The sequence below is a fragment of the Symphalangus syndactylus genome, chromosome 3 (genome assembly GCF_028878055.3).
Source record: "Symphalangus syndactylus isolate Jambi chromosome 3, NHGRI_mSymSyn1-v2.1_pri, whole genome shotgun sequence".
Taxonomy (NCBI): domain Eukaryota; kingdom Metazoa; phylum Chordata; class Mammalia; order Primates; family Hylobatidae; genus Symphalangus; species Symphalangus syndactylus.
Genome location: NC_072425.2, coordinates 43,671,478 through 43,684,531, shown reverse-complemented (window position 1 = coordinate 43,684,531; position 13,054 = coordinate 43,671,478). Strand labels below are relative to the sequence as shown.

Sequence of the window (13,054 nt, the reverse complement as noted above, 5' to 3'; positions counted from 1 at the left end):
AGGTAATCAGTATCTGAATTAAATGATCTTTGAAATTAAAGTTTAACAAGGAAAGTCTCTGAGTAAAAATGGCTAACTAGTAAAATGTAAATATAAAAGACAACATTAATGTGGATGGACCTGAGTGGCCAAAAACTGTGAAGATATTTGTATCCCATATGAGTGCTTACCAATGGGTGACCTCAGCAGAGGAGGATTTTAATGATCAAGTGGATAGAATGACCTATGACCTGTGGACACCACTCAGCCTCTTTCCCCAGCCACCCATGTCATCACCCAATGGGCCCATGGACAAAGTGGCCATGGTGGAAAGGATAGAGGTTACACATGGGCTCAGCAACATGGACTTCCACTCGCCAAGGCTGACCTGGCTACTGCCACTGCTGAGTGCCCAATTTGCCAGCAGCGGAGACCAACACTGAGCCCTAGATATGGCACCATTCCTTGGGGTGGCAGGTTGATTATATTTGACCTCTTCCATCATGGAAAGAGCAGAGGTTTGTCCTCACTGGAGTAGACACTTACTCCAGATATGGGTTTGCCTATCCTGCATGCAATGCTTCTGGCAAGACTATCATCCGTGAACTTATGGAATGCCTTATCCACCATCATGGTATTCCACGCAGCATTGCCTCTGACCAAGGCACTCATTTTGTGGCTAAAGAAGTGCAGCAGTGGGCTCATGCTCATGGAATTCACTGGTCTGAAGCAGCTAGAATGATAGAATGGTGGAATGGCCTTTGGAAGTCACAATTACAATGCCAACTTAGTGACAATACTTTGCAGGGCTGGGGCAGAGTTCTCCAGAAGGCCATGTATGCTCTGAATCAGAGTCCAATATACGGTACTGTTTCTCCCATAGCCAGGATTCATGAGTCCAGGAATCAAGGAATGGAAGTGGAAGTGGCACCACTCACCATCACCCCTAGTGATCCACTACCAAAGTTTTGCTTCCTGTTCCCGTGACATTATGTTCTGCTAACATAGAGGTCTTAATTCCAGAGGGAGGAACACTGTCACCAGGAGACACAACAATGATTCCATTAAACTGAAAGTTAAGAGAGCCAACTGGAAAGTTTGGGCTTCTCCTACCTTTAAGTCAATGGGCTAAGAAGGGAGTTACAGTATTGGCTGGGATAATAGACCTGGACTGTCAAGATGAAATCAGTCTACTACTCTACAACTTAGGTAAGGAAGAGTATGCATGGAATCCATTAGGAGATCCATTAGGGTGTTGCTTGGTATTACCATGCCCTGTGATTAAGGTCAATGGGAAACTACAACAGCCTAATCCAGGCAGGACTACAAATGGCCCAGACCCTTCAGGAATGAAGGTTTGGGTTACACCATCAGGAAAAAAAACACAACCTGCTGAGTTGCCTGCTGAAGGCAAAGGGAATACAGAATGGGTAGTAGAAGAAGTTAATCACCAATACCAGCTATGACCACTTGACCAGCTGCAGGAATGAGGACTGTAATTGTCATAAGTATTTCCTCCTCCTTTTGTTAAAAACATGTTTGTGCACATATACACTTGTACTAAGAAAATATCTTCATTTTATTTCCTTTATCATGTGACATAAGATTTATTAACTTCATATCAGCATTTAAGTATTGTTAACTTTATGTATTTGGGTTGGGGATTGGTACATTTCTGGTTGTATGAAGGGTAGTTGTATTACATTAGACATAATTATGACCTTATTACTGTCTTTATTTGAAGATTATGCATAATCTCAGGAGATGTGTATGGGTTCAAGTTGACAAAGGGTAGACTTGTGATGGTTAATACTGAGTGTCAACTTGATTGGATTGAAGCATGCAAAGTATTAATCCTGAGTGTGTCTGTGAAGGCATTGCCAGAGGATATTAACATTTGAGTCAGTGGGCTGGGGAAGGCAAACTCACCTTAATCTGGATGGGCACCATCTAATCAGCTGCCAGAGAATATAAAGCAGGCAGAAAAACTTGAAAAGGTTAGACTGGCCTAGCCTGCCAAACTGTATATTTCTCCCATGCCGGATGCTTCCTGCCTTCAAACATCAGACTCCAAGTTCTTCAGTTTTGGAACTCAGACTGGCTCTCGTTGCTCCTCAGCCTGCAGATGGCCTATTGTGGGACCGTGTGATTGTGTGACTTAATACATAATAAACTCTCCATTATATATATATATATACACACACACACATACACATATATATATACACATACACATATATATACACATATATTCCATTAATTCTGATTGATTATGTCCCTCTAGAAAACCCCGACTAATACAATTAAGAAATTAAAAGAAATGTCCATACTACCCAAAGAGGTCTATAGATTCAATGAAATCCCTATCAAAATTCCAATGTAATTTTTCACAGAAATGAAAACAATTCTAAAATTTGTATGGAACCACAAAAGATCTCAAACAGTCAAAGGAATAGAGAAAAAAAAGAATAAAACTGAATGCATTACACTACCTAACTTAAAAATCTATAAGCTATAATGAACAAAAACAACATGGTCCTGGCATTAAAAACAGACATTTTGACCAACAGAACAGTATAGACAGCCCAGAAATAAGCTCATATATTTGTGGTCAATTGGTTTTCAACAGAGGTGCCAAGAAAGCACTAGTGGAGAAAGAATAGTCTCTTCAATAAATGGTGTTGGGAAAACTGGATCTGCACAAGCAGAAGAAGAAAATTGGACTCTTATTCCACACCATAAACACAAATTAACTCAAAGTGGATTAAGTACTTAAACATGAGACCAGAAACTGTAAAACCACAAGAAGAAAACAAGGGAAATGCTTCACAATATTGGACTGGACAAAGATGTTTTTAGATATGACCCCAAAAGCACAAGCACAAGCAAAATATAAACAAACGGGATTACACCAAACAAAAAAGCTCTGCACAGCAAAGGAAACAGTAGAGTTAAGAGACAACCTACAGATCAGGGGAAAATATTTTCAAACATACATCTGATGAGGGGCTAATATTTAAAATATATGAAGAACTCAAACAACTCAACAGCAATAAAACAACCCAATCTAAACATGGTCAAAGAATCTTTGTAGACACTTCTCAAAAGAGGACATACAAATGGCCAACAGATATATATTAGATATATATCTAATATATATTAAATATGTAATATATATCTAATATCTAATATATGATATGTAATATATAATATCTATTTATAAATTTATATATATTTTATATATATATGCTCATCACTGATGATCAGGGAAATACAAATTAAAACCACAATGAGGTATTACTTCATACCTGTTAGAATGGCTATTATAAAAAAGATGAAAGATAGTAAGTGTTGACGAGGGTGTGGAGAAAAAAAATCCTTGTGTACTGTTGAATGGGAATGTAAATTAATATATCCATTCTGGAAAACAGTATGGAGGCTCCTCAGAAAACTAAGTATATAATTTATCATATTATCCAGTAATCCCACTTCTGAGTGTATATCCAAAGGAATTGAAATCAGTATGCCAAAAATATATATGCGTTCTCATGTTCATTGCAGCATTATTCACAACAGCCAAGATATTAAAACTACCTAGGTGTCAATTATCAATGAATGGATAAAGAAAATTTTGTATATGTATGTGTGTGTGTGTATATGTATATGTATGTATATACATGTATGTATGTATATGTATATGTATGTATATACATGTATGTATGTATATGTATATGTATGTATATACATGTATGTATATCTATATATATGTATATACACACACACACATATATACACACACACCAAATTACTATACTATTTGGGGGTGTGTGTATATTTTTATATATATACACACACACACACACACTCATATATATATACACACACAAACCTAATACACCAGATTTTCTTTATCCATTCATCAATAATTGACACCTAGGTAGTATACATATAGTGTGTGGGTGTATATATATACACGTATATATACACACATACATATATACACATATATATAGTGCATATGTGTATATATATACACACACATATACATACATAAACCAAATTTTCTTTATCCATTCATTGATAATTGACACCTAGGTAGTATATATATAGTATAGCATATATATAGTATAGTGTTACTATACTATTTGGTGAACATATGTATGTAGTATTGTAATGGAATACTATTTAGCCTTAAAAAGGGGGAAATAACATGGATGAACCTGGAGCGCATCATGCTAAGTAAAATAAGCTAGGAACAGAAAGACAAATACCGTATGATTTCACTTACATGTGGAATCTAAAAAAGTTGAAATCATAGAAATAGTTAGTAGAATGATGGTTACCAGTGGCTGGAAGAGGGGGATGGATGGAGAAAGGGAAGATGTTGATCAAAGGGTGTAAAGTTTCAGGTAGACAGGAGGCATAAGCTTTAATGATCTGTTGTGCAGAATGGTGATTATAATGATATATATTTCAAAATTCCTATAAAATTAGATTTTAAATGTTTTGGTAGTAAAAATAAGTATGTGAGGTGACATACTTGTTAATTATGCTGATTTAATCATTTCATATTATAAAAATCAAAACACCACATTATACCTCATAAATATATATAACTATTATTTGTCAATTAAAGAAAAGTGGGTGGCAGCTAATGGGAACAGGGCTTGCTTTTGGGGTGAAAAATATTTTGGAACTTGGTGGTGGTTGCATAATATTGTGAAGGTACTCAATGTCACTGAACTGTATTCTTTAAGATGGTTAACTTTGTATTGTGTGAATTTCACCTCAATCAATGAAAAAGATGGAAAAAATAAAATTAAAACATAAGCAAAAGACTGGAAGAAAATACTGAAAATACGTATCTGATAAAGATTTGTATATAGAATATACAAAAAACCTTTACACCTTGAAAATAATAAGACGAACATCCCAAACACAAAAAGTATTTGAATAGACGCTTCACAAAAGAAGATATAAAAATGGCTAATAAGCACATGGAAAGATGCTCAACATAATTTTTTATTAGCAAAAAAAATTAAAACCACAATGAGATATCATTTCAGGCCCAGTAGAATACCTATAATAAAGAAAAACAATAAAAATGTCAATGACAATGTGGAGAAATGGGAACTCTCATACATTGCTGGTGGGAATGTAAAATGGCATAGCTACTTTGGAAAACATTTTAGTAGTGCTGTTAAAAAATTAAACATAATTTAACGTATGACCCAGCAATTCTTTTAGGTGTCTAGTATCCATGAGAAATGAAAATATAAATCCACACAAAGAATTGTACACAGATGTTATTAGCATGGTTTTCCATAATATTGGATACAACCAAATACTGGATATAACCAAAAATTCAAAACAATCTAAATTTCTACCAACTGGTAAAGGTGCAATAGCCATACAATGGAATATTATTCGGCAGTTAAAAGGAAAAAAAATTACTGAATGTGCAACAACATGAATGAATCTCAAAAATATGCTAAGTGAAGAAAAGCAGAAATAAGACGTCATGTATTATATTATTCTGTTCATTTAAAATATCCAGAAAAGGCAAATCTGTAGAGTCAGAAAGTAGATTACCTGGCTTTGGGATATGGTGAAGGGGTTGATGGTGGGAATTAACAATAAATAGACCTGATAATTCTTTTAGGGGGGATTAAAAAGTTCTAAAATTATCTTATGGAAAAGTTGCACAATTTGGTAAATTTATTTAAAATATTGAATTGTACACTTAAAATAAGTGAACTGGTATATATAAAATATACCTCACTATAGTTACTCCCGTCTCTTTATTGGTGTGTGTGTGTGTGTGTGTGTGTGTGTGTGTGTGTGTAGCCATATACATATAAAAATCTTGGTTGCATTTTGGACCAGAAAAATGAAAATAGAGGGAAATTTCGTATCCTAAAACTTGTCTTATATTCTCTACTTTATTGTTATTCTTTATTAATTGCATGGAGAAGCCATCTAAAACACTAGGTGACTGATGCCTTTGCTTTTTCTCGTGCCTCTGCCTTCTTTAACATGATTAATATTTAATTTTCTTTTCGGATGTACAACACTGTATTTGGCTGATGCTAACAGGAAAGTTCATTTATATCATAAATACTAAGTAAATTCTAAGATATTTGGGTTAAGTAAGGGCAAAATTAAAATGGTTATCCATTTTAAAATGATGGTTGTCCAATCAATTCAATGTGTTTTCTACATATAGATTCCTTTCTTATTGTAGAAAATAACATCCTAAAATAGAATGGTGACATAACACATGTAGTATGGGTATGATTTTATAACAGAAAATATCCAATTTTAATTGAAAAAAATTAAGTTGCCTAAAACTTAAATACTGTGATTGGTATGGATTTATAAAGCACATAATATTAAATTTGATCAGAGAAACTTTTAATTGACAAGTGAGGAGTTGATATCTCAAAAGGGAAGGATATGTATTTTAAAGTTTCATTCTGGAAAAGGGCAGAAAGAAACTTGGGAAGGATAGAAATGAAGACATTAAAATTAATGTCTGACCTTTTAAAAAGTACAGCTGGCCATTCAAATAGACTAGTACTTCCTATGTTACCTTTCATACTGTAATCAAAATCTACAAGATTTTGTAGGTAGGGATGACAGAGAAACAGAACAAATGAAAAATAATGACTTTAAGAGCAGATATCTGAAATGTGTAGTACTGCTTTGGCTAGAGAATACAAAATGTACTGGATTTTTAAAACTCTGGAAATTTCATTAAAGCTTAAAATCTTTACTTCATTGTATTAAGAAGAATCAAAACTAACTGATCTCCTAATACAATTATATTTTCAGTTCAAAGCAGGGAAGATATGTTCTAATAAAATATTTAATGACAATCTGCTATTGCCCAGCTACTCCATTCTTGTAAGCTAAGTGAATGTCTTATAAGTTAAATGAAATGTGTTATGCCTTTACTGTTTTATGTTTGGGTCACACACAGGGCTGAGGGAAACCAGTGAAACAGATCAGTGACATATTAACCTGAAGTTGTTCATGGCTGTGTATTCAAGAGAGCAAGGACAAATTATGGTCAAGGAAGGAAGTCAGGGATTGGTGGCTGTGTACTAAATGTCAGCTTCAAAGGGAGAGACCAGAGCATAAGCAGACAATTCTCTAGGTTGCAAACTGGGAGGATTAGGAACAAGCAAGAGAAATCCATGCAGGATGGACAAGAAAAAAAGTTTTATACCAAAAATTGTATTTCATGGCCTTAGGGCAGTCTACTGGGGTAAGGCACTATGCAGTACTAGGCAATTAGAATTCTATTTACTAGCTATGTGCACAAGAGGCTCCTGACCTGGTCATTTTGGCTGTAAAACTATTCATGGCAAGTATATATTATTTGCTTTTTATTGGAATGATTATTAGTCTGACTTCACTGTGTTGTAGATCACTGTTTTGCTTTTGCACACAGTCTGCTTATCTAGAAGGTAGCTGATATTTTTATGTAAGTACCTAAGGGACTTTTCACTATATGGTTCTTATACTATGCAACCTATTTCTATTTCAGCCTGGACAGTTTTAGACGGTGCGTCTTGCTATATGGTGTGAGAAATGGCTGTAGGAAACAACACTCAACGAAGTTATTCCATCATCCCGTGTTTTATATTTGTTGAGGTATGTGTATTTTTTTAACCTTTATGGGCAAATTGAAATAAAAGTAACAGTTTTTATTCTGATAACTTAGATTATTTTATAAAATTAATTTTATGGTTGGTAATTCAATTTTGATAGCACAAATATTGGTAAAGATTAATAAAGTATGCAAAATGTTTCTTAGGAAGTCATAGAGTAAGAATTTTTTAAACTTCACCTTTGGGGTACGAATATTGTGTTTTATTGTATTTCTTCCATTTTCAACAATGATGTGCATGTTAACTATGAAAGAGAGTGAAGCATTTTAATTAATTTTTTTATTAAAAAATCAATATCCTGTTTCAGGAAGTCAATAATCCAGGCATTTTACAGATGATATTAGTTCATGGTCTTTTGCCTTGGAACCCAAGTAAAGAAAAATAATCTTAGAGTTTACTATCTCCTCTGGACATTTTAGTAGGGTATTGGGAGCTTGTGTAATGTGTGATTTTTTTTTGTCCTGAATTACTTTGTTCAGTTGCTCCAACTTTGTACTAGCAGTTTTTCCAGCATCTTTTTGGTTAAATTTCCTGGACTCCTTTTGTACTCTACCTCCGTTTCTATGTTTGCTATAGAGGAGACCAAGACATGAATTTTTTAGGAAATTAAAAACTGCTTTCTAGGTTATCTCAAAATAAGATGTTGATTTGCCAGAGATGTTATTGTATCTGCCTTATCAAGAAAATAGGGCATCTAGTGTATCAGTTTTTTTAGCCTAAAGATCAGACCTAAAATGTGACAGTGTAAAGAGCTAAAAAGTGAATATCCTGAACTTCTGTCTGGGTAACTGAAGGATAGTATCCACATTCCAGGGGTGAGCTGTGTAGCATATTCTTTGTTACGGCACCTTTTTGGCTGACTGTGGGAGAAATGTGTGTTGATCCACTTTATTATCCATATAAAAACAAAGTTTGGTTAAACCACTACTCATATTAGCAAAAATTTACTTTCAGCACGTCTGTTGTTTATACAAATCCTGTGAAACACTTAGACAAGAACTTTTATGTTCTCCAACTTGAAATAACTTTACCTGCCTATATAGTCAGATAATTTTGAGCATTCTGATTTTTGATCAAATATATGGGTGTTTGGCTGATCATTGAGTTTCACCTTATAGACATTGCTTGGTACTTTTAGATGAACAAATATTTCATAATTTATTTTCTGGTGATATTTGATAATCTGTTCATATTGCAGAATCAGGTAAAGATAGAGAAGGTTGGAACAGAGATGTTAATATAAGCGAAGGTACATATAGACTCAATTTAAGCTAAATATCTGAACGGGTAAACAAAGAACTCATCATTCAACAAGAAACACATATTCTTCATATTTTGCATTTAACTTGCTATATGATGCCAAAATAACTCCATTCAGACAATAGTGATAATTATATATATTGTGGGTTCTGGTTACTATTCTTCTTCTTAATATTGTGGTGAAGGGAAAAAATCATTTTTCCTGCTGCTTATGTGAAAAGGTTAGAAGATAAAATAATAGTACCTTTTTCAGTGTTTGCTTTCTCTTTTGTTATATGAAAAATAATTTTTTAACTAGGCTGGGGGAAGTTAGGGAATAAGTCATCCATCATCATCTTGATCCTCCCTGCAGCAATTTTATTTTATGTTTTCTTAAAAATCAAGGAGGAAGCAACCCTCAAAGTGAGACGTTTAATTTATTGATGGAAGCTGTAGTCTCCGAAGATTTTCAGCTCTCTAATGTGTGAATGATGAGCTTGGCCGGTGGAGCAGCAACAAGGGAGATAAATTAGTTCTTCCATAGCTTACCCTGACACAAACATAAATAGAAGTCTAAAAATCTGGGAGAGGAAAGATGTTTTTTTTTTTTTTTTCTTGTTGTATTGTTCTTATTTTGCATGGAAGTTCTCTTAGATCTCTCTTAGAAATAGGCAGGCAAAAGGGAAGGGAAGTAGGACACAGAAGACATTGAGGGGGAGGGAGGTGAATCTCAAAGTGGCTCTCATGATTCTCATGTATTTCATTCATCAAACACTTATTGTTTACCTATATTATTCCAGGTACTATAACAAGGATATCACAAAACTTGGTAAAAAATGTCAACTTGACCAATGAATATCTTTTCACTGTTTTTTAATTATGAAATAATTTAATCACAGAAAATAACTGACATCCCTGCACCTACCATCAAGACAAAATCTTAAAGTTTTGTCATATTTGCTTCAGATATTTTTGTCAAGGGAAATAAAATGTTACAGATATGGCCAAAATCCTATTGTCCTGAAGCCAGAAGTCATTATATATATGAAATTTGGGGCTTCTTTTCCCTACATGTTTCCCATGCATGTTTTATATTTTCCTACATATGTATGTATTCATAAATATTTTAGGAAAATTTTACATAAATGACACTATGCTGAACCTTTCTTTTGCAACTTGCCTTTTCATTCAACATTGTGTTTCTGAGATTTATCCAGATTGGCAGTCCATTCATTTTAATTGTTGCAATTTATCCTATTGTGCAAATATACCTACTGAGGGACAGTTTGTTTATGCGTTTGTTTGCTTAATATGCTTTTTCACTGTCATAAATGTTTTTGCAGAAAATATTCTTATTTTTGTCTCTTTGTGCATATATGCAAGAGCTTTCTTAGTTTGACACATAGCAGAATTGCTAGGGGATAATTACATTTGCCAGTTGTTTTCTGCTGCATTATAGAAGCAACCTTGATATTTGTATATCAATTTCTTTAAAGAAATTTTAAAAACCTCTATTATTAATTTTATGAGTATGTCATATATTCTGTAGTTTTTTTTCCAGACAATTACATCATCTATAAGTGGCAGCAGATTTATTTCTTCTTTTCCAATTGTCATGGTTTTACTTTTTTGCCTTGTCTTATTGCTTTGGTTAAGAACTCCCCTGTAACATTGGATAGAGGCAGTGGTAGAAAACATCTTTGCCTTGTTGCCGACTTTAAAGAAAATAGTTCAAGCGTTTTACTATTGAATTATGAATAAACGTGGATTTTTACTTTTTTCTTTCTCCCTACCATCATCGAATTTGGATTACTTAATTTGTTTTAATCCTCCATTTCCTTCCTTTATTGGTTAGAAATTATATTTCTTTTTTAAAATTACTTTAAAATTTTAAATATACATACTTGAGAACACAAACTGCAGTTCATCAATAGCTCCATGATTCTCTTAATCAATGACCACCCTTTGGCTACTTTGACCTCTTACATGTCATCCTTCATTTTTTATATTTTCCTTAAAATTTTCACTTTTTTTCAGTTGGGCTTCTTTGAATTTACCTGCATTCATCAGTTTCTTTGCTTACTATTCCTCTCCTACTGTAATTTCCTCACGAAGTTTATTCTTTAGCAATCCTTTCAGCAAGAGTCTAGTACTGTTGATGAGATTCAAACTCTGAAGAGATTTATTCTGAGCTAAATATGAGTGACCACGCCCTGTGACACAGCCTGCAGGAGACCCTGAGAACATGTGCTCAAAGTGGTCAGGGTGAAGCTTGGTTTCATACATTTCAGGGAAATATGAGACGTCAATCAAATACATTTAAGATATACATTGGTTTAATCCAGAAAGTGGAACAATCCGAAGGGGAGAGCTTTCAGGTTATAGGTAGATTTAAAAATTTTCTGATTGGCAATTTATTGAAAGAGTCATTATCAATAGAAAGGAATGTCTGGTTTGATAAGAGGTTATGGAGACCAAAATTTTATCATACAGATGAAGCCTCCAGGTAGCAGGCTCCAGAGAGAATAGACTGTAAATGTTTCTTATCAGACTTAAAGTCTGTGTAGATGGTAAATGCTGTTCAGCTTTTCCTGAATTCCAAAAGGAAGGAGGGTATAATGAGGTATGTCTGACCCTCCAACCTTGTCATGAGTTGGGGGGTTAAATCTTCTGCCTTTTTTGGTGCTCTGAAATTTCAATATAATATGTCTAAGTGTGAATTTATACTAGCTAGGACTTATTGTGTATCCTGAATATTAACAGTCATGTTTGTCACTAATTCTGTAAAACTCTCAGCCATTGCTGCTTCAAATACTTTTTCTGCAACATCTATGTGTATCTTCTCATTCTTTCACTCCATCTCTTAGCCCATCTTGTTGCTGTTTTTTTAATTTCCAGAAATCCTATGTGTTTTTAAAATTATTTTTATAGTGTCATTTTCTGTGCTTATAGTTTTGTTTCTTTTGTCTTTTAATTATATTAAATGTAATTATATATTTTCAGATTGTCCTATTATCTGAAAATATTGGCACTCTGATCCTCCTGTTGGTTGTGTCTGCTGTCTTTAATGAACATGAGGACATCTATTTTCTCATGGTGGACTGTTTGCTTATATTTGTGGTTTTTGTTTAGCTCCAGTTAGCAGAGCTTACTTCTTCTGTAAGGTTCATGTAGACCTTAGGTGTTGAGAGTATCACTGTGGAGGAATTTTGCATAAATGTTTGTTGCCCTTGGGTTTAATTTCTATATTCAGCAACCAAACTTGCAAAGTCTCAAATGTATAAAGTTGATCTTTCCTTGTAGTCTTCCTATACCAGCAAGTGGATTATATAGAACACTTTCAGTTTACCTGTGAATTGAAAGGGAAGGAGAGAGGGATAACCATTGTTTGTAGATATTTGCAGTGGAATGTTTTCATGCCATTTTTGTTTCATGAATACATTCATTCATTCATTCCACAAACACTTATTCAGTAACTACATTTTTCCCCAAGGCATTATGTCTTTTGCCGTTTTGAATACTTTACATAGTAACTATCCTTCTGTAACTTGGATCTCACTAAGTTCTTCATAGAGCCAGGACTGTTGGGCCATGCTTGAAATGTATGTGACAGATCCAGGGTGGGAATGAGACATATAAGCTGCTCATAGTGGAATGCTGATGTGCATTTTCTTGGTGATTTTAATTGTATGAGCAGAGTTTTGACTTGGGGATGTTTTGTTTATTTGAGGCAGTTGGTGAGGAGAACAGATGCCAACCAGCCTCTACAATTCAAAGTTGCTGATGACTGAGGAGCCTGCCTGGGACTCACCCAGAAGGCTGAAATGGTAGCGAAGCTACCTGACAATACAGCAGGCAACATAAAAGGTCTTATGGGGACCACAAGTCAGGAGCAGCATTGCCCCTGGTAATCCTTGAATTTCTTATAGACCAAAAGGAAAAGTTAAGATACCACTGGAGAGAGAACAAAGTGTAGATTACGAGAGCACCTACAGGGAAAAGCTGAAAGGGAGAGGATTAACAGTGGGAGGAAAGCAGAATGGATCAAGAAGTATATGTAATGGACATGGCAGGCAGTTCTGAAAACCAAATCCTTGAATGATAGACATTCAGAAAAATTTCTCTTTTGTACATCTCCCAGTCTCAGCTGATCTTGAAAT

The 13,054-nt window shown here is 34.3% G+C and overlaps 1 protein-coding gene across 1 annotated transcript in view; it reads left to right on the top strand.

The window, feature by feature from the left end:
- The window catches only part of PLPPR1 (phospholipid phosphatase related 1), a 296,330-nt gene that overhangs the window by 149,271 nt on the left and 134,005 nt on the right, over positions 1-13,054 (top strand). Inside the window, exon 2 of the mRNA XM_055271665.2 lies at positions 7,532-7,638. Coding sequence (XP_055127640.1) covers positions 7,576-7,638 — 63 coding nt within the window. The 5' untranslated portion in view covers positions 7,532-7,575. The remainder of the gene's footprint in view (positions 1-7,531; positions 7,639-13,054) is intronic.